Source organism: Cajanus cajan, chromosome 11 (assembly GCF_000230855.2).
Source record: "Cajanus cajan strain Asha chromosome 11, NIPB_CcT2T_4, whole genome shotgun sequence".
Taxonomy (NCBI): Eukaryota; Viridiplantae; Streptophyta; class Magnoliopsida; order Fabales; family Fabaceae; genus Cajanus; species Cajanus cajan.
The window spans coordinates 16,468,129-16,494,509 of NC_138527.1; the positions used below are offsets into that span (position 1 = coordinate 16,468,129).

At 40.9% G+C, this 26,381-nt stretch overlaps 1 protein-coding gene across 1 annotated transcript; it reads right to left on the reverse strand.

The window, feature by feature from the left end:
- Window positions 1-18,727: 18,727 nt before the first annotated feature.
- On the reverse strand, window positions 18,728-19,384 carry LOC145953405 (uncharacterized). Its single transcript, XM_083067354.1, has 2 exons — window positions 19,199-19,384; window positions 18,728-19,057 (listed from the first exon to the last, which is right to left on the reverse strand). The coding sequence occupies exons 1-2, from the start codon at window positions 19,382-19,384 to the stop codon at window positions 18,728-18,730; spliced, it is 516 nt and encodes a 171-aa protein (XP_082923480.1).
- Between the last annotated feature and the right edge of the window lie 6,997 nt (window positions 19,385-26,381).

Below are 26,381 nucleotides of genomic sequence, written 5' to 3' on the forward strand. Positions count from 1 at the left end.
CTCATAAAAATAAGGAAATTGTTTTTAATCCTTTAACACCACCCCAAGTGTTTGAGGATCAAAAGCAAATGAAAAAGAAAAGAAACAAAGAAAAGAAAGAAGGAAAGAGTGTGGATAATGGGGACTCCACTAAGACCTTTATGACAAAAGAGAGTTATTTTATGACCAAACAAGACTTGAAAAGAACTCTCTTTATTCATAAAAGTCTTGACTCTTATCCTAATGCTGCCACTTATCTTAAAGTTGAGAATGAGGAACAAAATGAATTTCAAGTAAAGAATTCTTCTCAACTTCGAGATATAGTGAAGAAGGAGTGGACTATACCTAGTGTTACTCCTTATACTACTTCCTTGAAGGTGCACAAGGAAGGAAGTATTTCTTTGGATTTCATAAAGCACCCAACTTTCGGTTTACATTGTTTAGTAGATATAACTTGTAATAATCTATATTCTATGTTTGATCTTATGGGAAGTTCTTATTTTTTTGAACTTAATATGTTTCCTTCCCTACAAGACAAAAATAGATTATATGACTATGAGTATCTAATAAACAATCAAATCCAAAATTGTTTAGGACGTTTTTTAGTAGTATTTTCTTTATATTTTAGGAAAAGCCTAGGATACCATTTAGGGTACTTTAGGCAAGATATTGTAGTGTTTAAAAATCAGTCTTTTCATTGTCTTAGTCATAGTGTTCTTACATTTTTAGGTTTTACTTCTAGGTTATGCTTAGAAGAGGAGCCTATTTCTAGAGAGTCTAATATTTTATCTTTCTTTGTTAGGTTAGATACTAGGACTCCTCTTAGGATCCATGATCTTTTCTCTTACCATGTTACTTCTTATTCCTTGCATGTTTTATATGTAGGTGTTAATTTTTCTTCTTCCATTCATCCTCGAGATTTGAGGACAAATCCTTTTCAAGAGGGAGGGGATGATGGAATCAAGCTTTGGAGTGCAAGAGGTGACATACTCAAAGATCCAAGAGGAGTTGGCTAGACATGAAGGTTTGGGCCAGTCAGGGCCCAATGGGCCCGATGGGCCTGGGAAGGCCCAAGTGGAACTTTTCATGGGCCATATTTTGTTATAGCTATTTTTTTGTATACATCATGTTAATATAGGTATCATATATTTTGGTCTTGTATTTTGGACCACATAGACTAGCATTTTAGGTTTTAGGCTTGTTAGGCCTAGTTTTGGGCTTCATGGGCCTTTGGGCTTTTGGTACCCAATATTGGGCTCATTTTCATTCTTGTAATTTTTCCTTTCCATTGTATTTGTTGGACCAATGTATTTAGGTCATTAGAATAGGAAAATACAAGGAATACTAAAGTAGGCTAATTAGGTTAAATTAGGTTTAATTTGGAAGCCATTTAAGTTACATTTGAGTCACATGTTTTGCACCTTTGGTGGCTGAACATGTGACCTCAAATTAACCCTAAATGACACTCCAAATTACACTTAGATGCACCTTAGGTACCTGAATTTTCGGAGTAGCACATGGGAGCCAAAATTTGAATTCAAATTTCAAATTTGAATTCAAATTTTGGGCGCCACATGTCATCTTTTGATTTAGGCGCCCAAAGAGTGCAAAACCGTGCTTACTTAAGTGTTCTTTCACATTTTTGTATTCACTTTGAACATATATGAAATTTGAGAGCCTTTAGTGTCGAGTTTCTCCATTCAAAGTCACCAAGAGTTCACCTCAAAATCTTAGGAAAATCACCTTCTTCCTTCTCTTTGAAGTGAGCTCACCATTGATGCTTGAGCTTGGATGCTTCCATCCAAGGCTAGACCTAACTCCATCCGTGTTCCTTCATAATTCAAGAGCCATTCCATTCGGTGTAATCTCCTTGAAGAAGATCCGAGCCTAGGAGGAGCTAAGGAGAAGAACATTCATCACTTCTCCCTACCTTTTTCCATCAGGTAGACCACCCCTATCCCTAGAATACACACTCATGATACACGATGGAACAACTCTCCACCAGTGATAACCATTATGCCTAAGCCTAAAACCAGCTAGACTATCTACATAACCATTTCCCTCTTTAAAGATGTGAGAGAAACGAAGTCTCATCTGCCTCACATGAAATAACATGTTCAGCCACTGAATAGACAAGCTATAAGGGAAAAGCGAAGGATAAGAAAAGGCTTGAATGGCAAGCAGTGAGTCTGTCTCTATCTAGAGCAACATCCATCCCGATTCCTAGCAATCTAAACTGCATAAATGATGGCCAAGACCTCTGCCTCCAATGTTGATTTGCCTCCCACTGACTCGGCAAGGTATCCAACCAGGTTAGCGCTACTATCTCGAAAGATGACCCCACATGATGTTGAGGAAGTGAAGCTAGAGAAGGCTCCATCCGTATTGCATTTGATCCATCCTATCGAAAGAGGCGTCCATCGTATCTCTACTGGCTGCTCCAATTTCCTAATCCTGCAAGGCAACAAAAAACTTTTTAATAGTTTAAGTTCCTTTATATTGTTATTCATAGGCAGTTGGGTAATAGAGCTACAAGAGTTGACAAGTGTTATTATTTTATTTTTCAAATATTCTAACCTATTAGAGCAATTATGAAATTTTATCATGTTTCTATTATTCCATATTTCATCTATGGTAAAAGTAATAGATGATAATATAATTAGTTTAGCAAATTTGCTCCATGGTTTTTGTAATATTTCCAATATATTTGAGGTATTTAGGGTGACATCCATCAATCTGGAGAGCCATTCCCATAGCTGTAAAGCAAAAGGGCACTCACAGAACAAGTGCTTAGATGTTTCCAGATCGTTGTAGCAGTGAGAACAGACCAATGTGATGATTACCCCTTTTCTTCTTAATTGATCCTCGGTGAGGATCTTCCCATGAAGAAGTCTCCAGAGAACAAAAGATTTGGATGGGGGTACGTGTTTATTCCATATTATTTTGGTTCAATTGAGTTTAGATATCGGTTGCTTTAAGAAAAGATATGCATCTTTAAATAGAAAATCCCCATTAGGAGTAGATTCCCAAACTAGTGTGTCTTCAAGTTCACAAAGAGGGATGTCTATATTGCCAATTTGATTGCCCACCCTAGCATGAATTTCATGGGGGAGGTACCAAGTTCTATCTTTGAGGAAGTGTTTTACCGAGCATTTGAACCTAGGATGGACAAAGGCATGGATATTCATTATATCCACTATAGGCCTAGAAAGCCATCTGTTGGTCTAGAAATTAACTATGGATCCCTTACCAATGATCCATTTTGAATGGTTCCTAACCATAGGATACTGTCGCAACCCAAAAATTTTCGATCTCGCGACATATGGTTTAGACATCCTTTTAAAATTCTCATTAATTAAGGAATGCCCGGACACTAGACTAATCCTTAATTAATGGTTTTTGAAAATAGGTTCAAGGAGTTGCCACCAATATTTTACTCAAAACATTGGAAAAAGAAAAGGTTTTTTAAAGATCCAACTATGGCCTTATAACCAGAATTGGGTTTGGGGTCGGTTACGTGTAAGGAAGGTATTAAACACCCCTACAGCATCCTCAATCGGTACCCTATGATGAACTTAACATGATAAGAATTAATAAATTAAATATTGAATCCCCTTTATTAATATTTATTTACATGCTTAAAATATAAATTAAGCGATTAACCCTAAAATATCTACATTATGACGTTTATTATAACAAAAAAAGAGATAAAGATGAGAAATAAAAGGAAGAGAAGAAGATTGGCTGAAATACCTCTTGAACAAGCTTTATTGAATCTTCAAATATGGAAAATGTTCTTACCGAAAATCTGCTGTAGAGCTGATCTGCCAGGTAAGATCGGTGAGTCTCCTTCACTGGTACGTTGATGCTCCAAGATGGGGGTGGTACCTGCAAAAGAGACTCCGATGCTAAAGTTAGTGTTTGTGTGAGTATTAGTCTCGTATAAGTAATACACGTACCTTGGTGTGATTTAGGGTTGCCTTGGGCCCTTGGGCCTGAGATAAGATGTAATATGATTAGATAACGGATCTCGTCTGGGGCGAGATCCTTGGGAATTAGTTATGATTCACTTAAATGCCGAGCTGATGCCACGCAGTGCGCGTCCGAGGTCAGCTTGCGCTGTGGTGCTGAGCTCGGAGCTCGGCTTCGCAGTACAGATAGTACACTAGCCCCCCGTGCTCTGAAGACCGTAGGTCGAGGAGTTAAGACCGAGCTCGCTGGGGGGAGGTGACCTTTCGCGTACGTTTGCTCGTTGTGGTGCCATGTGTCGCAACTGTTCATTTCCCGGAAACGTTCAAGTGGCGCGTTAAGGGAAATGACGGTTATGTAATGATGGTCTTGCAATTAATGTGTTGTCAGGCGTGCCCTTAGGTTGACACGTGGCATGGCCGTTTTGAATTTTGGGAGAAAACTTTCTTTTCTCTCACTCGCGCCTCTTCACCTTTCACTTTACTCTTTTCGTTTACTTTCTTCCTTAGCTTCTTGCGCAAACTGCTTTGTGCGCCTTCGCTTCCGTCTAGTCTCTGTCGCTATTTTCACCGTTTCTGGTAACCCCGTCATTATTAGGGTTGTTTTGTGAGGAAGAGTACCAGGTAATTCCTTTCTACAGTTTTCTTTTATTCTTTTCCCCAGATCTTCTTTTTCTTTAATGGATGGTGGGAGTGGTGCCGGTTCTTCTGCGCCTGCTAGGGGCAAGGCGCGCGGCAAGACGGTGGCTACCGGGAAAGCCGCCGTCGAGAAGAAGGATCCGCCTCCGCCCCGGTGCCAGGCATCCCTGGCTACGACTGGGTCAAGCGTGAGATGACGGGGGTCCATAGCATTTTTCGGTCCTTTCTTGAGGTAAATGGGATCCCGAGGTCGTGTAAGGTTTGTGACCCTTCCATTTCCCGGATGATCCGGCTTGAACCCTATCAGGCCGGTGAGGGCGTGTATATGGGGAAGTCTACCGACCCTCCCCATTTCTATATGTACCACTATTTTTTTAGGGATTTAGGTGTCTGTCTTCCCTTCACTCAGTTCGAGTGTGATTTTTTGAATTTTGCCAACTCGGCTCCTTGCCAGTTGCACCCCAATAGTTGGGGTTTTTTTAGGGCTTTTCAAGTCTTGTGTACAGTTTTGGGGATAGAGGTGTCTCTTCCCGTCTTCCTTCATTTTTATCAGTTGAAGGTAGGCGTTCCGCCATACGACATACTATATCTGAGTGGGAGTAGGGATGGGGGTTTGTTTACTCTCTACTCCCAGTCGTACAAAAATTTCAAACAAGAGTTTTTCCGAGTCGCTCTTGTGAATGTTGACCCATTGGAAGATGGGGCGTTCTATTTCAGCGGGCTGCCGAGATTTCCCTTCTATTGGTGCCCTCGACCGTCTAGGTTTCATGGGGTGGGCCAAGTGAAGCTGACGGCTTCGGAGGCGGCCGCCATCGAGAACCTTGTCGCGCTTCCTCGTCCGTTGGATTGCAAGCTCGTTTTGTCGATTGCGAACTACCGTACAGGGAGAGGCACTTGGAGAGTGAGTATTTTGTTTTTTGGTGGTTTGTTGGAGTTTGTGTAAACTCCCTTTGCTGATGTGTTTTATTTCCTGTTTGTAGGTATCATGGGGAAGAACTTGTTGCGTGAGCTAAATCATCGCTACAATGTTACCGAGCTCGAGGTCCCCGAGCCTCGAGAGGAAGATGCTTCCCCCTGAAAGTTAACCGAAAAAGAAAGAGGGGAGCGAAGGAGGTCGGGGGGACCTCTGCCCCTCCGGAGGCCGAGGAGGTGACCTCGAAGGCTGCCGACGCTGGTGCGGTGGACCTTACAGAGAGTCCACCGCCCAGGGAGGCTCCTCAAGTGGCCTCTGAGGGGGTGGCTCAGGCTGCCGAGCAGGTTGCTCAATCTGCCGGGGTGGTGAGTACCTTGTTTCTTTAGATTTTTGGTGTCTTCTGTTGTGTTTTTTTGTGTTCTGACCTAGGGCCGTCTTTCGCAGGCAGGAGATGCTTCCGAGGCGGTGACTCAGGCTGTTGGGCAGGCCGCCCAGGCTGTCGAGGTGGCGGCTCCCGCCACCGAACAGGCTGCCCATGCTGCTGAGGTAAGTAGTGTTCCCTGATTTTCATGATTTCCTGTATGTTGTCTTTTCTCTTTTTTGACATGGCGCTGGTTTTCACAGGCGAGGTCAGAGGTTCCTATTGTGGACTTTCCAGTTGCCGAGCAGGGGACGCCAGCTTCCGCCTCTGTCTAGGCTCATGGCAAAGGGCCGAGTCTTGAGTTCCTCGTGTCCACCCCTGTAGCTTCGGCGCCGCTGTCTGGTTCGTCGCAAGGGGCTTCCCGAAGCCGATACATAGCCTACCGCTTTGGGAAGGGCCTCCCCAAGGTGCGATTGGACCATGTGAGCGCCTCGGCTGACATGGACTCATTATGGAGCGCGGGGGTGACCGCTGAGAAGTTCTTCCCTCCAGGCTCGCTAAGCTCTAAGGACCATGGGCTGATAGATGAGGTCGGGCCTGTGGATGGCTTTGACGCCGCCAAGGTCCTTCTACAGAGGGCTATGGCCATTGTGGGCCACTGGAAGCCTTAGTGGTCCAAGCAGCAGGAGGACCTAGCCAGACTGAGGGGCCGAGTTCAACCCTTGAGGGACGAGAACAAGGTCCTGAAGAGGAAGAATAAGGTTCTTAAGGAGGAGCACGAGGTCCTAAGTGCCGAGCTCCGAGCTGCGAGGGGGGATCTCGCGAGGGTGCAGAAGTCCCTAGAGATTGCTCTACGCTCGAACGAGAACTATGCTTCTCAGGTGGGCGAGCTGCGGGGGTTGGCCTCCTCATCCCAAAGTCGGGTGCGCTTCCTCGAAGATGAGGTGACGTCTTCCTGTGGCCGGGTTCACTCTTTGGAGGATGAAGCGACCTCTTTGAAGAGTGAGCTAGCAACGGCGATCGAGAAGCGCCTCTGCGACGAGGTCGTGATCGACGGCAAAGAGGAGGAGGTCGCCGCTTTGAAAATGGAGCTGGCAAGGCAGGAGGCGGAGAGGTTGGTGTTGGAGAAGAGGCTGGGGGAAACCGAACGAGCTATCGTGGTTGAGAATAAGCGCGGTTTCCTCAAGGCGACTCGTCAGGCAAGGCTTCTCGGCCTGGGGTTCGACTTCTCTGCCATGCATGTGGAGAGGGTAGTCCGCTTTGGGAAGTTGGTAAAGGAGGACGACCTCGAGGGTAGCTCCAGTGAAAACGCCTCTGCGTAGGCCGGTTAATGTTTTTCTGCTTTATTTTTCTGTTGGAATTCAAGTTTGGAACTTGGGATATTGCTTGTATATATATATTTTTCTTTGTCTTTTTTGCGTTTTCGCTTTCTTTTAGCCTTTCCGCTCTTGGATTTGTTTTTTACTGTTTGTGATGTGGGACGCGTGTTTGACGTTTGCTGTTCTGATAGAAGAAGGAAGAAGAAGTGATGAATGATCCTTTCCTTGGCTTCTCCTAGACTCGGATCTTCTTCAAAGGAGATGACACCAAATGAATATCTCTTGAATGGAAGAAGTTCACGGATGAGGTTAAGTCTAAGCCTTGGATGGAAGCATCCAAGCTTAAAGATCAATGGAAGGCTCACTTCAAAGAGAAGGAAGAAGATGAACTTCCTAGGTTTTGAGGTGAATTCTCACTAAGACTTTGAAGAGGAAACTCGGCACTTAGGCTCTTGTCGCCACCCGCCGAAACGGACATTGGCATTCGCGATGATGGTTGGACTCTAAAAGATGATGGATTGTTAGAACGACTTATTCTCAAACTGAAACCTCATCGAACTAACAATTTTATTAAAATGATTCTCACCAATCCATGTTAATCCTAAGCGGGACCCTCCATGGATTAGTGGTTTTCGCAAAAAGGGGTTCTTGGAGTCGCCACCAATGTTTTACTCAAAACATTGGAAAAAGATATAAGGCAATTGATTTTTACAAATCAACTTTGGCCATTACAACCAGAGTTGGGCAAGGGAGTCGGTTACGTGCGAGGAAGGTGTTAGCACCCCACAACGCCCCTTTCGGGTTCCCTATGACGGATTATTTCATGAATAATAGCGTAAAATTACTAAATTACCCCTATTTGTTAGAACGATTATAAGTAAACTATCTACATGTTGAAAGCGTGCAATGCAACAATCAAAAAGCGATAAATGAAAGCGGTAAAAGAAAGGACTTGGAAAGAAACCTTTGAAGCGTGCTTTTATATATTCAAAAAGAGTTAGGAGGCTTTTTGGCGCTCCTTCCCACTACACGCTGTAGACCCCTAAAATTGTCCGGGTCAGAAATAAAGCTCAAAGACTCTCGAAGACCGAAGGAAAGTCAGCCGGAAGGACTCCTGGAAGACCCTAGGATGATTCTTTGTAGGTCTAGAAGTCTTAGAGTAGCTTAGAATAAGGGTGTGCGAGGATTGGAGCTCAATACACCCTCCCAGAGGTTCAGTACGGCCGTACTGAGCCATTTGAACTGCAATACGGCCGTAGTGAACTCAATACGGCCGTACTGAAGTTTTTGAACTTCAGTACGGCCGTACCAAATTCAACACGGCCGTACTGTAGTTCAAAAAACTTCAGTACGGGCCGTAGTGAAATCAATACGGCCGTACTGAAGTTTTTGAACTTCAGTACGGCCGTACCAAATTCAATACGGCCGTACTGTAGTTCAAAAACCCAGTACGGGCCGTATTGACCTCCCAGGCCGTATTGCGCCTCAATCCTATAAATAGGACGTCATTGGCACGTCCTTCCACACTTTTTACACATTCCTCAACCCTCCTGCTGAGTATTCTTGGGTTTTTGAGCTATTCTCTGCCCTAGACATCTCTCCGGGAGCCGATCCGACGAAGTTCTTGAGTCATGAGCCATTAGCTTGAGATTCGAACAAGTCGAAGGGAAATCTCTCTGATTTCCATAGTAAAAATTATCTTTAGGGGAAAGGAGCGAGCGGACGTGTAGTGAGAAGGAGCGCCAAAAAGCCTCCTAAACTTCATTTTGAATATATAAAAGCCCGCTTCGAAGGTTTCTTTCTAAATCCTTTCCTTTACTGCTTTTATTTATTGCTTTTTGATTATTGCATTGCATGTTTAGAGCTTTCATCATGTAAATATTTTATCTATAATCGTTTCTAATAAATAGGGGTAATCTAGTAATTTTACACTGTTATTTATGAAATAATCCGTCATAGGGAACCTGAAAGGGGCGCTGTGGGGTGCTAACACCTTCCTCGCACGTAACCGACTCCCTTACCCGACTCTGGTTGTAATGGCCAAAGTTGATTTATGAAAATCAATTGCCTTATATCTTTTTCCAATGTTTTGAGTAAAATATTGGTGGCGACTCCAAGAACCCTTCTTTTTACGAAAACCACTAATCCATGGAGGGTCCCGCTTGGGATTAACATGGATTGGTGAGAGTCATTTAAACAAAATTGTTAGCTCGATGAGGTCTCAGTTTGAGAATAAGTCGTTCTAACAATCCACCATCTTTCCAAAATTTAAAAAGAGTCCAACCATCGTCGCGAATGCCAACGTCCGTTTCGGCGGGGTGGCGACAGATGGCGACTCCACTGGGGAAGCCTCGAGAGTCAGTCCCATTTAGTGATGGATTATTTCTAAAATAATAGTTTAAAATTACTTCGTTACCCCTCGCTTGTATGATAACATGTTTTACCTAGTTGGCTTTAATAACTGTTGGATTTTTAAATTTCCGCAATCGTTTGAAATATAAACTGCACACGAACCTTTGCACACAACAGTTCCCTCTATACCCGGGGGCATGAGTGGAAAGCCATAGGGAGTGGATGTTAGTACGGCCGGTTGTCGAATGGGTCCATAGGTGCCCGTAGACCGTTGTCGGAAAACATCACTCAAGGTGATAACCATGAACTCAAGTCCGACAGTGCGTTGGAACTTTCCATCGACTTACGACGAGAGGAATTGGGTCCCTATAATGGAGGCACCTTGGGGGCCTTAGACCAGTGAGAACAGTTAGAACCTCCTTGAATATGCACTTTTCTGCAGGATACCCCTACCTCGTGATTCGCTCGTGACTGTTCGTGGATGAGTGAATTGTTTGTGCATTGTTTATGTAACATTGTTTGAGCATACATTGCATTATTTAAACATACAACATTCCCTTTTTAAAAATAAGAATAAATAGGAATAAGAATCTTTCGTTACATGGTGTTAACATCTACCTTCATCACATTCATATAGGTAGTTTCCATTTTCACCCAAAAAAAATAATACAAAAAATATAAAAAAAAAAACAAAATACCCAAAAAAAGAAAAGATTATTTATCCAAACCAAGCAATATCATGCATCATCTTAGGAACATCCTGAAAACATGATAATGCTTAGTTGAAAAAATACAATGCATGCATATTCAACGCCATCATCTCATATCATGCATTCTTATCGTAGATCATGGAGGGATCTAGGGGAGTGCAAGGGCAGTTGAAGAAAGTGGACTTCTTATTATACCGTGCTGAGAGGTTGGATCACCTCTGTTCTTTGATGCCACGTGAGGCTCGTGTTGAGTTCGAGAAATCATATGGACGAGTCCTCGATTTGATGAAAATATGTGTGGATCCGGCCTTTCTGAGAGCATTGGTTCACTTTCGGAGTCTCGATCTACATTGCTTCGAGTTCCCCCAGTTTGACTTAGTTCCTACTCTCGAGGAGTACAAGCTCATGTTGCGATGGCCCAAATCAGCAGGGGTCTATGTCTTTCATGGTAATTATGTGGCCGTGGAGAGGGTCGCTACCCAAGTCAAACTACCATCACGATCATCTGCCTTAGTGGGGAACGACAGTATCAAAGGTTGGAAGCTCGCTATGATTGAGGACCACCTTTCTTCCTTAGCTGGTGAGGGAGATTGGTTAGCTTTCAACAAGACTCTAGCATTAGCAGTGTTTGGGACCGTCTTATTCCCCTTTCACGCTAACACAGTGGACCATGTTGCTATGGACGCTTTCTTCGCATGGGACGTGCACATGAAGAGTCCCGTGCCTGCCATTCTTGCCGACACCTTATTTTCTGTCAACATGTCTCAACAGAAGCAAGGGAAGATTATCCGATTTGCACCTCCTTATTATATGTGTGGAGCATCACACACTTCTATGCCTCTAGTCACATGGGGACTTTGCCCGATCCGTTGAGGAATTTTTCAAAGATCCCCGTATGCCGCCGTTATGCTTCCGAATGGAAGGAAGAGATGGAACAGTGGAGCATTGAGCACTTCACATGGGTTTGTCCTTGGTTCCGTCCGAGTAATGTATTGATGAGATGCGGCAGTTACCCAAGCATACCCTTGATGGGCCTCAGAGGTTGCATAGCTTATTCACCTAGATTGGCTATGAGACAACTTATGAGGACTCAGATTGTTCCTACCAAATAGGAGCTTGGAGGATTGTGTTTCTCCTTTGATTCCGAGCATCAGAGGGACATGCACGCTGTCATTAGAGCGTGGGAGAGACCAATCTACGAGGAAGATCGAGAGCTTGGAAAGCCTCGGGTATCCGTCTCCACCGACTACGAGATTTGGAGGAGCGAGAGGGGGGTGCCCCAACCATCCACCTCTTGCGCAACCGCAGTCACAAGGAGGGTGCTACAAGAACAAGTCGATGCCTTGACCAAGAAGCTGGAAATCATGGGAGCTCAGATGAGAGTTCTTGAAGAGAAAAACGAAGAATCCAGTTTCGCCATTGACGGTCTACAAAGGCAGTGCAAGAAAAAAGACCATGAGATAGAGCGGCTCAAGGACGAGTGTGCTAACCTTAATGAGAAGGCTACTCGGGCATCCAAAATGCCAAAGGTCGAACCGAGTAGTCAACTCCGAGATGTTGACGCAAAGATAGCACACCTTGAAGCCGAGTACGCAAGGCAGGCACAGTTGATCAAGTACATACAGGATGACTTACTCTTGACTCGATCCGATGCGCAGCAATGGCGGGAAGTTGCTCAACAACAAACCGCAAGCCTTTCCGATTTTCGCAAGAAGGAAAAGGAAGGACTAGCACATATGGCTAAGCTCCAAGAGGAGAAGGATCGAGCCGAAGACGAGCTTAATGAGCTACAAGCCATGATCAACTACCACATTCAAAAGGCGAAGGACGCTCAAAAGATTAGTGATGATATGAGCCAAGCAGTCCATACGCAAGTTGAGGCAATGGCCCGTCATGTAGAGGAAGCCGAAGACGAATGAAGATGAAACATGAACCCGCCTGTGGGTTTCTATCAGCTCTTCTCATTTTGTAAAAAATTGCTTCAAAGCATTGTATAACAAGTTGTACAATTTCCTTGATTAATAAATTAAATTTTTGAGATCTATGGAATCTTTCAATTGCCTTTGCATTTCATAGTCATTCATTCGCATACATCCCTCCTAGTAATTTATTAATAACATTAATAAAAAGAAAGGATTAATCGATGCGTATGTTCAGAATGGATCGCACGCCGTTCGTTATCAAATGTAAGCCAACAACCGCGCCAAGCGAACGCACATCAACTCCGTTGTTGGTAATCAAGACGAATAAAGGGGAAGGTCCGATACCATTGAAGATCACTGCTCCAAGACCTTTTCCCTACGAATCGAATAAGGCTGTGCCATGGATATACGACATCCATTCTTCTGCCGACAGCGATATCTCTAACATCGCTGGACTTGGGGGCATGACTAGGAGTGGCAGGATCTACACTCCCGAAGATCTTCACGATAAAGCTCCCAAGAATAAAGGAAAGGAAAAAGAAAAGAAAAAATCGAGGAAAATAAAGAATCCGAGGATAAAGATCAAAGGACAAAGAGGAACCAAGATCCTTCTTGACGTTCTTTAAGCCAAATCTTTAGGAAGGCCGGTTTACAAGCGTCAAGGCCGGTCGTCGTCATCAAGTGCTCTCCTCCTTCTGATAGGGATGTATAGACCTGATGACTGTTAGAGATTACTCCTCGAGGACAACCCGACCCCCGAGCCTCGATAGGGCACATGTTTCCGCTAGAATTATAATAAAATCATTCTTTATTATTTCTTATTGTTTCTTTTCTTGCTTGCAATAAATTTCTAGACCACATTATTTTAACCCTGTTTGAATAAGCATGAATGAAGTTGAAATTGTCTTAATAACAATAAACCCGCATCATTTTAATGCGAAAGTGTGTGTGATAACTTGGAGCACCATTCCTTGGCCTCGACAAGCGCCATCATGGATAAAAAAGGAATCCTTTAAAGAACAAAAATCATAAAAACAAAAAAGCTCGGCAGAAAACCCAAAAAGGGGGCTGCGCAAAAATAAGAGCAAAGAACCCGCTAGGAATCCCACGAAAGGGTGACCTAGGCTTTTTGGCGCTCCTTCCCACTACACGCTCGCTCGCTCCTTTCCCTAGAACAAATATTAACTATGGAAATCAAAGAGATTTCCTTTCGACTTGTTCGAGTCTCAAGCTTCAAGGCTCATGACTCAAGAACTTAGTCGGGTTGGCTCTCAGAGAGGTTCCTAGGGCAGAGAATAGCTCAAAAACCCAAGAATCCTCAGCCAGAGGGTCCAGAAGTCTGGAAAAAGTGTGGGAGGACGTGCCAATGACGTCCTATTTATAGGATTGAGGCGCAATACGGCCTGGGAGGTCAATACGGCCCGTACTGGGTTTTTGAACTACGGTACGGCCGTATTGAATTTGGTACGGCCGTACTGAAGTTCAAAAACTTCAGTACGGCCGTATTGATTTCAGAGGCCGTACTGCGCCTCACTCCTATATATAGGACGTCATTTGGACGTCATTCCACACTTTTCCACACTTCTTGGACTCTCTTCTTGAGTATTCTAGGGTTTTTGAGCAGTGTTCTGCCCTAGAATTCTCTCCGAGAGCCGATCCGACGAAGTTCTTGAGTTCTGAGCATTTAGCTTGAGAATTCGAACTAGTCGAAGGGAAATCTTTTTGATTTCCATAGTAAAGATTAATTTTTAGGGAATGAGCGAGCGTGTAGTGGGAGGGAGCGCCAAAAAGCCTCCTAACATTTGAATATATAAAAGCACGCTTCAAAGGTTTCTTCTTCAAAATCCTTCCTTTTACTGCTTTCTGATTGTTGCATCGCATGTTTAATTTATTCATCATGTAGATATCTTATTCATAGCCGTTTATAATAAATAGGGGTAATTTAGTAATTTTACACTGTTATTTATGAAATAATCCGTCATAGGGAACCCGAAAGGGGCGTTGTGGGGTGCTAACACCTTCCCCGCACGTAACCGACTCCCTTACCCGACTCTGGTTGTAATGACCAAGGTTGATTTATGAAATCAATTGCCTTATCCCTTTTTCCAATGTTTTGAGTAAAACATTGGTGGCGACTCCAAGAACCCTTCATTTACGAAAACCACTAATCCATGGAGGGTCTCGTTTGAGATTAACATGGATTGGTGACTCATTCAACAAAATTGTTAGTTCGATGAGGCCTCAGTTTGAGAATAAATCGTTCTAACAATACACCACTTTTTCATGGAGGGTCTCGCTTGAGATTAACATGGATTAGTGACTCATTTAATAAAATTGTTAGTTCGACGAGGTCTCGGTTTTGAGAATAAGTCGTTCTAACAATCCAACACTTTACAAACTATAAAAACGAGTCCAACCATCGTCGCGAATGCCAAGGTCCGTTTCGGTGGGTGGCGACACCTCTTAGGATGCACTTTCCATCTATATCATATACTATTACCTCTCATGCTTACTTTTATGTTTTTGTTGGTCATTATGTCCACCATAAAGAACCTCTTGATTTGAGGTCAAATCCTTTTCAAGAGGGAGGGAATGATGGAATAACACTAAGGTCGAGAAGACCAAGAGGTGATATACTAAAGTAGGCAAGAGGAATGGGATAGTAAGGCCATTTTTGGACCTTAGCTCCTAGGTTTTATAGCATTTATTTCTTTATTCCTATTTTGCCCTTGTCTTTAATTTCCTATTTTACCCTTGTATTTTGGGGTATTTTAGTCATACAATTTTGTTTTACTTGTATTTCCAATTTTACCCTTGTATTTTGGGGTGTTTAGGATTTAGAATTTATTTTCTTTTGTATTTCCCATTTTTACCCTTGTATTATGGGGTGCTCTAGATTATTAGGGTTTTTAATTTTGGGCTAGGGTGTTAATTAGAGGGTGACACATTTTTGGTGCTTATTGGGTCTATTTTTGGTGTTAGAAAGGCTTAGGCCCAAGTGGAGGGCAAAGGTTGCATGGTCTTATCATGCACCTAGATATAGCCAATCTAAACCCAAAGATTCCATCCTTGGCCACCAAGTTGCATCTAGGGTTCATTTGCATTTCATTTGGAATGCATTTGCCTACTCCAAATGCAACCCTAGATGCCTCCCCTCCTATAAATACCCAACACCCCACCACTTGTAAATACTTTGGATTATATAGATTTTGAGTGAGCATTCTTATGCCTCAACGTCTCATCCTTAGTCCCTAGGGTAAGTTTCGGCTATCCCCCTCCTATCTCCACCCTTGGAGAGTAGGAAACCTAGAGTGGCCTCCACCTACCTTGGAGTGAGCCAACTTTGAGCACCCAAACACCACCACCCTAAGTACTTCCGCCCAAACACCATCATTTTCACGCCAACTTCCTTTTCTTCACCATACACCTTTCCTTTTGTCTACCTTGTTGAACCTAGATCAAGGGCAAAGGCTTTCTCCCTTCAATCCCTACGTCATTCATGGAAGGAGGAACCCATCATTTTATGATTTACATGATATTAAGGGGTAGAAATGCTACCCAATTAATATCATTAAAGCAACATTATGTTTATATTTTTATATTTTTATCTAAAGAAATAGATTTTGCATAAGGATTCAAGTTAATAAATGACTAAACAATAAATCCCTCCAATAACGTTAAAAATAGAAGTGCTACTTAATTAACGTTATTGGTTGCAACATATCTTTATTTAAAAAAAACAAATTTGTTAAGGAGAGTTTAAGCTAGCAAATGACTAGTCATTAAACTCTCAGGACCTAATAATGTTAAAGATAAAAATGTTATTCAATTAACATTATTATTGGTCGCATATTAAATATTTTTATAAATAACAATATTAAAGGCAACAAATCATATTTACTATGTACAAACAATAAATAAAAATAAATAAATAAACAAAAAATAAATAAAATAAACAAATAAATAAAAGAAAAAAAGAAGTTAAGAAAAGAACGATACCAAATGAATTGAATCTTCGAATATGATGATCAAGAAGGTGCTTTTTGGCTACCTTTCACACTACAGAGGTGTCTCACAGATCTTAAGAAATACAAAAGAGAGGGGGAAGAGAGAGAGAAAAAATTTCGAGCTCTGAAGAGTACCGGACGAAGTTTTTCGGGGTCTCAGAAATGAGCCCCAACTGTCTATTTGTAGACTTCGGGAAGGGGTCCAGAACGGCCCGTTCCAAAATCGGAACGGCTGTTCTGGACATGGCCGTTGTGTGAGAAATTCAATACTGGAACGGCCCGTTCTGAAATCAGAACGGCCCGTTCCAGTATTGAGAATAACACCCAATTTTTTAGACCGGAACAGCCTTGGAACGGCCCGTTCCAGATTAAGGTTTTCGGCCTTTTTGGAGCCTTGGAACGGTCCGTTCTGGACCTTGGAACGGCCCGTTCCGATTTTGGAACGGCCCGTTCCAATTCTGGAACGCCCAAAAAAAAAAAAAAACTTAATTTGTGCTTTTGGGCCCTCTAAAGTCTTGTCTTCTTGTCGGCATGTTTCGGGAGCTCCTTCCCTTCATAGTAGATGTCTATTTCATCACTTTTGTGAGTCTGGATAAAATTGATTATTCACAGTTGCCCCTCTTTATTTATTTCTTATTAAATAATCTAAATAAGGTAATTTAGATCATTTATGATAAGAAAGAAATAAAGATGTGAATTAATTTTATCCAGCTATTGTTGATGAAGTAAGTTCTTGAAAGATTCAATGCTTTTGCTTGAAGCTAGTCAAATGCTAGAATGTTGTGTTGGAATCATCAAGTGCTAGTGCTGGATCATCCGAATGTTAATGTTGAATGCTTGTGCTTGATCAATCGAATGTCAATGTTTGATGGAGTGGTCGAATGCTTGTGCTGGATCGACTGAATGTTTATGCTGAAGTAGTTGAATGCTTGTGCTTGATGAAGTGGTCAACTGCTTGTGCTGCATCGACCGAATGTTGGTGCCAATTCAATCAAATGCTGGTGCTGGATTGATTGAATGTTGATGGACTGGATGCTAATGCTAGAGTGGTCGAGTGCTTGTGCTGTATCGACCGATTGTTGGTGCCAATTCAATCAAATGCTGGTGCTGGGTTGATTGAATGTTGATATTGGATCGACCAAATGCTTGTGCTGGATTAGTCGATGGGTCGCGCCAGGTAAATACTGGGCTTATACAAAGAAAATTGTAACTTGTGCCAGGTAAGTACTGAACTTATACAAAAGAAATTGTAACTTGTGCCAGGTAGATACTGGGCTTAATAAGAAAAATATAACTGGTTCTAGGCAGATACTGGGCTTTAAAAAGAAAAATGTAATTGGTGCCAGGCAGATACTGGGCTTTAAAAAGAAAAATGTAACTGGTGCCAGGCAAATACTGGGCTTAAAAAAAGAAAAATATAACTGGTGCCAGGCAGATACTGGGCTTTAAAAAGAAAGATATAACTGGTGCCAAGCAGATACTGGGCTTTAAAAAGGAAGTCATATATGAAGTAAGTGCTTAGCCTAAAAACTCTTCGTCATAAGTTCTAGGAAGCAAGGGATGCAAATGAAATGTGATGCAATAATGCAAAATGTTATGAGACACAACTTTCAAGACTTAAACTTTTGTTTATTTCCCTTTTTGTTTTTGCTTTTGCTTTATTTTTCAGAAATTCCTCATCGTGACACACAGTCAAGGATCATGGATGAGTGAGGTCTTTGGATACTTTCGTCTTGAATGATAGTTGGCTACTTCCTGTGGGTTACCCTTAAGCTGTTGTAAACACTTATGAGTTGAAACAACATTATCCTATTGGTTGCGCTTTGTAACATTTATCAAGAAATTATCAAGCATACTGTGGCTTTTAAAACTCATAAAAATAATTTGTAATGCCTTGAATTTTTCTTTTTTAGATGTAACATGCATTTCCTTTCAGTATATTATCATAAAATGCAAAAAGAATTGGCAACAAAGAGGTAGGATAATCTTATTTAAGAGAGTAAGAATGTGTTTACAAAGGAAGTCATTGTATGACAAGAATGACAAATATGTACAAGGGTAGCAATAGGAGGTAATTGTTATGTGAATGATACTTTCTAGATGAACAATGCTAGTACTACACTTCAATAACCTTGATTGCTCGCCAATAAACTTGAGAGGATAATTCAACGTATTTGCCCCAGTTTGTTTTGCTCTACCGTGTCTGGCCCCAATTGATACCTTGAAATTTGGCGTGATGCTTATCTGCTAGATTGCTTTTTCGAGTTTTCAACTTAGCATGTCGCTTTCAATTTGCTTAGATCGCCTTTCAGGTTTTCAATCTAACCAGCTCTTTTTTTGTGTTTTTTTTTTTACCCTAATTTTTGCCTAGATCGCCCTTTCGGGTTTTCAATCTAGCGAGCTTCCCCCTTTTTTTGTTGACCCTAATTTTTGCCTAGATTGCTCTTTCAAGTTTTCAATCTAGCGGGCCGCTCTAACTTTTGCCTAGATTGCCCTTTCGGGTTTTCAATCTAGCGAGCATTTTTTCTTTTGTATAAATGGCCATGAAAAATTGCATTCAACTTTTCTCCTCAATGAGATTTAGTTGATCCAAACGGGTTTGGACCCATTCTGCTTCTTCTAATTTGGCTTCCGTCAATACTCTTAAAGATGGAATTTCAACCTCGATTGGAAGGACTGCTTCCATTCCATAAACTAAGGAAAATGGGGTTGCCCCAGTTGATGATCCTCTTGATATTCTTGTTTGCTGCTCATGTAAAGCAAATGGAAGCATCTCATCCCAATCTTTGTATGTCACTACCATTTTCTGAATAATCTTCTCGATGTTCTTGTTTGCTGCTTCAACTACCCCGTTCATCTTTGGGCGGTATGGGGAAGAGTTATGGTGCTGAATTTTGAAGTCAACACATAATTCTGTCATCATCTTGTTGTTCAAGTTGGTTATATTAATAGTGATGATTCTGCTTGGCACACCGTAACGAAAAATTAATTCCCTTTTGATGAACTTTACAACCACATTTCAAGTCACATGGGCATATGAAGCGGCTTCAACCCATTTGGTGAAATAGTCAATAGCAACCAGAATGAAGCGATGTCTATTTGACACTTTCGACTCAATAGGGCCAATAAAATCCATTCCCCACATTGAAAATGTCCAAGGTGGTGAGAAAACATTAAGAAAATTTGGTAAAGCATTGATGTTATCAGCATACATCTAGTATTTAGAGCAATCATTTTCCATTTCCTCACAAGTCTGATTAACTGCACAATCAAAATTATCTGATGCAACACTAGCATTATCACTTTCGAGCACATTTTTTCGCATTCTTTAAAGTTAGAAAAAGATTGGTAAAGAGATTAGGGAGAAAGGAAAAGGCAAGAGATGAAGGAAGAATGAATGCATTTTATTTAACATTTAAAAGGAAATGCATGAGCCCTTATTTAAAGAAATAAATCTTAAAGCCTTGGGCAGAGCAATAAGACTGACATTACAAGAAAATTACTTAAAATTTGAATTAAAAACCAACAGGCAGCTTGACAATCTCCCAATTGTTAAGTTCCACGTTCAGTGGACAAGCGTGAACCAGACTAGCATGTTCATTCTCGCAAGAGTCTTGCTCAACAATAGCTATTGAGTTTGGAAACTCAAACCCATCACACCAAAAGCTTTCTCACAGATCACTGAGAGGGACCCCATCTACTCTCCTCAATAGAATTAACTGTCAGCCCTCCATGACCTGGTAGAGGGTTATTCCCAATGTTAGGATTGTCCTCTTTAAAGTTTAACCACCCAGCCTTAGTCAAACTTTGTACCTTGGTTTTTAGTGCCCTGCAATTTTCAATGGAGTGACCAATAGCTCCCGCATGATAATCACATTTGGCATTAACGTCGTATCCCCTAGGATATGGTGGTTCTATGGGCTTCATCGGGCAACGTACTACTAGTGAATTTTGTAGTAGGAGAGGGAACAAGTCAGTATAGGAGATAGGGATAGGGTCAAACTCAATTGGTTTTCGATCTTGGGTATTTTGTGACCTCACATGGTTAGAATTTTGGTTCCATGGCTGGGTAGATTGAGGTGGTCGTGCGGTAGGTATTGTGGGTGAAGCTTGCAGAGCTTGATGGATAGGTTGTTGAGGATGTGGTGAGACGGTAGTGATATTTGGGTAGACCATGTGAGGGGTATAGAAATAAGGAGGTTGGTTGTTAGGTGACCTAGGGGAGTTGAATGTCACTGCATTTGTATCTCCTTCTTTTTTCTTTCCTGCACCATTTGAAAATTTTCTTGAACCAGCTATTTCAATAGAGTTAACCGCAATCTTCCCACTCTTCATGCCATTCTCAATCCTTTCCCCGATGATGACTATATCAGAGAAATTTGATAAAATATTCCCAATCATTTTATCATAGAACGGTGCTTGTAAAGTATCAATGAACAGGGCTACTGCTTCTCTATCAGACAAAGGAGGTTCCACTTGTGCTGCCACTTCTCTCCATCTCTGAGCATATTCCTTAAACGTTTCACCATCTTTTTTAGACATGTTACGTAGTTCAAACCTATCTGGAACCATGTCAAGATTATACTTATATTGTTTAAGGAAAGCATCAGCTAAATCCTTCCAGGAGCGGATATAGGCCCGTTCAAGATGCATATACCAATTTAAAGCTGCCCCAGTTAAAGAATCCTGAAAACAATGAATAAGCAACTTATCATTGCGAGCATACGCTGCCATCTTTCTGCAGTACATGGTCATGTGATTCTTTGGACAACTTGTTCCTTTATATTTATCAAATTCAGGAACTTTGAACTTTGGGGGGAACTCTATGTCTGGAACCAAACAAAGATCGACAGCTTCACCGATATCATAGCTACCTCCTTCCACAACCTTTAGCCTCTCTTCTAGCATTTGTAACTTTTCGCTAGACTGAACATGCTCAATTCCTGAGGTTGGTTGATATCCCCCAGAAGTTTGGTGAGGATTCCCTTGGTTGGTGAAATTAGAATTTTGGGCTTGGTAGGGAACTTGATGTTTGTAAGAGGTGGCATTCATGGGTGGAACCTCATGTTGGGTTGGTGGCATTTGTTTAGGCGGCTGGTTCACCAATGGTTGGTGCTTATCCGAAGGATCCATGATTATTGGAGGTGTGTAGTTGGGCGGAAGGCCATATTGTGGCCATTGGACCTCTGGAGGGTCAACATGTTGGCCGGGATTGTTAAGATATAGAGTTAATGGTTGTGCTGGGGCTGGGGTAAAGCCAGGTGGATACGCAGGAGAGGTTGATGATTCTCCTCTAGCTACTGGAGGGGTCCCTTCCATGTTTTTCACTTGTATAGATTGCAACATCTCTATAATTTGGGCCATTTGTTCCTTCAGTTGATTGATATCATTTCTCATTTCTTCGTTGCGTTCCTCCATCTCATCCATGATCTTGGCTTGAGAACGTGTTCTGTAACGATGCCGAGGAAACACTTTGTTTTTTTGCTTTATTACTTTCTAAATACAAAGTGAAAGAAAAGGAAAAAAATAAATTTTGGAAAAGATTGATTTTGTATTCAAATTGAAGAGCGATTCCCCTCATCTTAACGCTAGAGGCAAAAATCCCTTAGGTCATACAATGGTTGACACTTATTTCAAGGGAGCATTCACTCCTCAATGGATAAGGTCATCTTACTAGTAATGTAGCAGTACGAACCACATTTTCAAACAAGGATCAATCATCTCAAGATCAAAATGTGATTAACAATCACTCAAGGGAGAATTCTCTCCTCAATAAATGATGTCTACCACAAGTTATAAGTCAAATGTGCTATTATTTTGGCAGATCTTACCTACCCTTTAGAGATCATTTTTTCGCACATTTATCCTGATACTCTTGCTTAACCTTGATACATTGCTAGTATGATTTTGAATCTCCTCCATATTGAATATTATCAATTATTTTAAGGTTTAAAAGGGAAAGAAAAAAATGAGATGAAGACTTAAATTAAATGAAAAGAAGAAAAAAAATGAGACAAAGACTTAATTAAAATGTGACTTACTATGCCCCTAATATGCATGTATGCATGACTTTTTATCATTTATCTTTTATTTGTTAAAAAATTATTTTAGGCAAGAAAAGTAACCTAAAAAATGATATTGGATATAAATGTATGATGCATGAATGTATTAACAGTTTTTTTTTTGGTATGAATATATATAAGAAGAGGGATAGAGAGTAGTATAATGTGACCTATTACGGCAAACCTAGGGTAGGAAATTTTTAAGGTTAACACCCTACTTTGGAAGGTCATTAAGTCCACCTATTAGTGCATGGTTTTGTGGGTGGATCTAAAAACTCCCCAAGATTTATTGGTCCCCAGGTTGCCCTTATCATATAAATAAGGACCTAGCGCATGAATCAATCACAAGTAGGGAACATACCCTCTCAATATGATTAAACCAGGCTACTAGTAACAACCTGAGCAGTGACTCAACAACGGTCAAGTGAGCATCAAGCCCCTCAATAACAGTCATCAAGCCACTTTCTCTTCTTAGGTTCGCACAAGCTCGGGTATAGAGCCCAAAGTGTGTGAGGTACAAGTGTTAGTGGGTGTGTGGGGTAATAAACAGACATGCAAATAAAATAAATAAAACTCTAATTTAAATTTAAATCTAAACAAAACAAGCGTAGAAAAAAAAAACAAAATAAATAAATAAAACAAAATTAAAATAAAATAAAAGGGAAAATTAATATTTATAAAGTCATAATCTTGCGCAATTAATTTAATAAGGCCTGACTCTCAAAAATCCCCAGTGAAGTCGCCATCTGTCGTAACCGGGATCACGACGGGATGACGCTAACATTTTCATATTCAATGGAGCCGCCACCAATATTTTAATTTAAGGGAAAAACATTGGAAAACCCTTTAAAGGATAATCTTTAAAATTAAAGTTGGGTTCGGGAGTCGATTACGTGTCGGGAAGGTATTAGCACCCTACAACGCCCGTAAAAACAGTACCTTTAATTAATTGCACAAAATTATATAAATTTATAAACATTTATTTTATTCCTCGAAAGTGTGTATACATACATATATCTTTTTTTTTTAATATGAGAGATGTTTCTTTTGTATTTTCTTTTATTAAAAAAAAATCATGAGGATTTAGGTTAGCACATGGCTAATCAATAAACCCTCCCAATAACATGAAAGATAGAATTGCTATTCAATCAATGTTATTGATTTTTATTTGTTGATAATAAAATAGGCTTAAAGGTTAGAACAACAAATAATTATTCTATTAACTTTTATGATTTACATGATATTAAGGGGTAGAAATGCTACGCAATTAATATCATTAAAGCAACATTATGTTTATATTTTTATATTTTTATCTAAAGAAATAGATTTTGCATAAGGATTCAAGTTAATAAATGACTAAACAATAAATCCCTCCAATAACGTTAAAAATAGAAGTGCTACTTAATTAACGTTATTGGTTGCAACATATCTTTATTTAAAAAAAACAAATTTGTTAAGGAGAGTTTAAGCTAGCAAATGACTAGTCATTAAACTCTCAGGACCTAATAATGTTAAAGATAAAAATGTTATTCAATTAACATTATTATTGGTCGCATATTAAATATTTTTATAAATAACAATATTAAAGGCAACAAATCATATTTACTATGTACAAACAATAAATAAAAATAAATAAATAAACAAAAAATAAATAAACAAATAAATAAAATAAACAAATAAATAAAAGAAAAAAAGAAGTTAAGAAAAGAACGATACCAAATGAATTGAATCTTCGAATATGATGATCAAGAAGGTGCTTTTTGGCTACCTTTCACACTACAGAGGTGTCTCACAGATCTTAAGAAATACAAAAGAGAGGGGGAAGAGAGAGAGAAAAAAATTTCGAGCTTTGAAGAGTATTGGACGAAGTTTTTCGGGGCCTTAGAAATGAGCCCCAGCTGTCTATTTATAGACTTCGGGAAGGGGTCCAGAACGGCCCGTTCCAAAATCGGAACGGCCGTTCTGGACATGGCCGTTGTGTGAGAAATTCAATACTGGAACGGCCCGTTCTGAAATCAGAACGGCCCGTTCCAGTATTGAGAATAACACCCAATTTTTTAGACCGGAACAACCTTGGAACGGCCCGTTCCAGATGTAGGAACGGCCCGTTCCGGTTAGGAACGACCGTTCCAATTTCGGAACAGCCCGTTCCAAATTAAGGTTTTTGGCCTTTTTGGAGCCTTGGAACGGCCCGATCTGGACCTTGGAACAGCCCGTTCCGATTTTGGAACGGCTCGTTCCAATTCTGGAACGCCCAAAAAAAAAATACTTAATTTGTGCTTTTGGGCCCTCTAAAGTCTTGTCTTCTTGTCGGCATGTTTCGGGAGCTCCTTCCCTTCATAGTAGATGTCTATTTCATCACTTTTGTGAGTCTGGATAAAATTGATTATTCACAATCATGAATCACTCAAATACTTGAAGGGTCAACATAAATTAAATAAAAGACATGCAAAATGGGTTGAGTACCTTGAGCAATTTCCTTATGTCATCAAATATAAAAAGAGCTCTACAAATGTAGTAGCTGATGCTTTGTCAAGAAGACATGTTTTATTGAACACTCTAGGTTCTCAAATACTAGGGTTTGATGACATCAAGGAGTTGTATGAGAAAGACCTTGATTTTGCTAACTTTTATTCTTTATGTATTCAAAAGCCTTATCAAGGGTACTATATTTCTGAGGGGTATCTTTTTAAAGAAAACAAACTTTGCATACCCCAAGGATCTATTAGGAAACTCTTGGTTAAGGAGAGCCATGAGGGTGGGCTCATGGGGCATTTTGGAATTGAGAAAACTCTTTCACTTTTGAGAGAGAAATTCTTTTGGCCTCATATGAAAAGAGATGTTCAAAGGTTTTGTAGTAGTTGCATTGCTTGTTTACAAGCCAAGTCTACTACTAAACCTCATGGAATTTACACCCCCTTGCCCATATCCTCTTCTCCTTGGGTAGACATTTCCATGGATTTTATCCTTGGACTGCCTCGAACCCAAAGAGGAAAGGATTCCATTTTTGTGGTTGTGGACCGTTTCAGCAAAATGGCACACTTTATTCCATGCCACAAGGTGGATGATGCAAGTCACATTGCTAAGTTATTCTTTCAAGAGATTGTGAGACTACATGGGTTACCCAAAACTATAGTCTCCGATAGAGATGTTAAGTTCCTTAGCCATTTTTGGAAAACTCTTTGGGCACGACTAGGAACTAAACTTCTATTTTCTACCACATGTCATCCCCAAACTGATGGACAGACTGAGGTAGTCAATAGGTCTCTAGGGACTATGTTGAGGGCAATCCTCAAAGGCAATAAAAAGTCATGGGATGACTATCTCCCTCATGTGGAGTTTGCCTATAATAGGGTGGTTCACAAAACCACTAACATGTCTCCTTTTGAGATTGTTTATGGCTTTAATCCTCTTACTCCTTTGGATTTATTACCCCTACCCGATGTTGCTTCCTTTATTCATAAAGAAGGCACATCTAGGGCTGAGTTTGTCAAGAAGTTACATGAGAGGTTTAGAGATCATATTCAATCTCAAACAGAAAAATACCAAAAATATAATAATAAGGGTAGGAAAGAAGTTATCTTCAAGGAAGGTGACTGGGTTTGGCTACACCTTCGGAAGGATAGGTTTCCTTCCCAAAGAAAGTCAAAACTTAGTCCTAGAGGGGATGGCCCTTTCCAAATCCTTAAGAAAATCAATAATAATGCCTATGTCTTAGATCTCCCTTCTGAGTATGGAGTTAGTTCTAGTTTCAATGTTTCTGATCTATCTTTTTTTACAGGACTAGCTACTCAAGCGGAGGATGCTTTGGATTTGAGGACAAATCCTCTTCAAGAGGGAGGGGATGATGGAGGAGGCCCATGGGCTAAGGGCCCAACTACTAGGGCTATGGCAAGGATGATGCATGAAGAGTGGGCCCAAGCCCAAGGAAGGCCCACCACTTTGTTTTGTTGGGCTTTGTCTCAAGCCCATTAGATTAGGGTTAGTGTAGGATTGGGCCTTAGTGCCTTGTATTTCTTTTGGCCTTGTATTTCCGGCCATTTAGCATAGGAATTTAATTTCATGGTCATTTAGATTTAGGGTTAATTTAGGTTAACATGTTCACTTGCATTTGAATGTCATTAGTATGACATTTGAAGGTGCATTTCG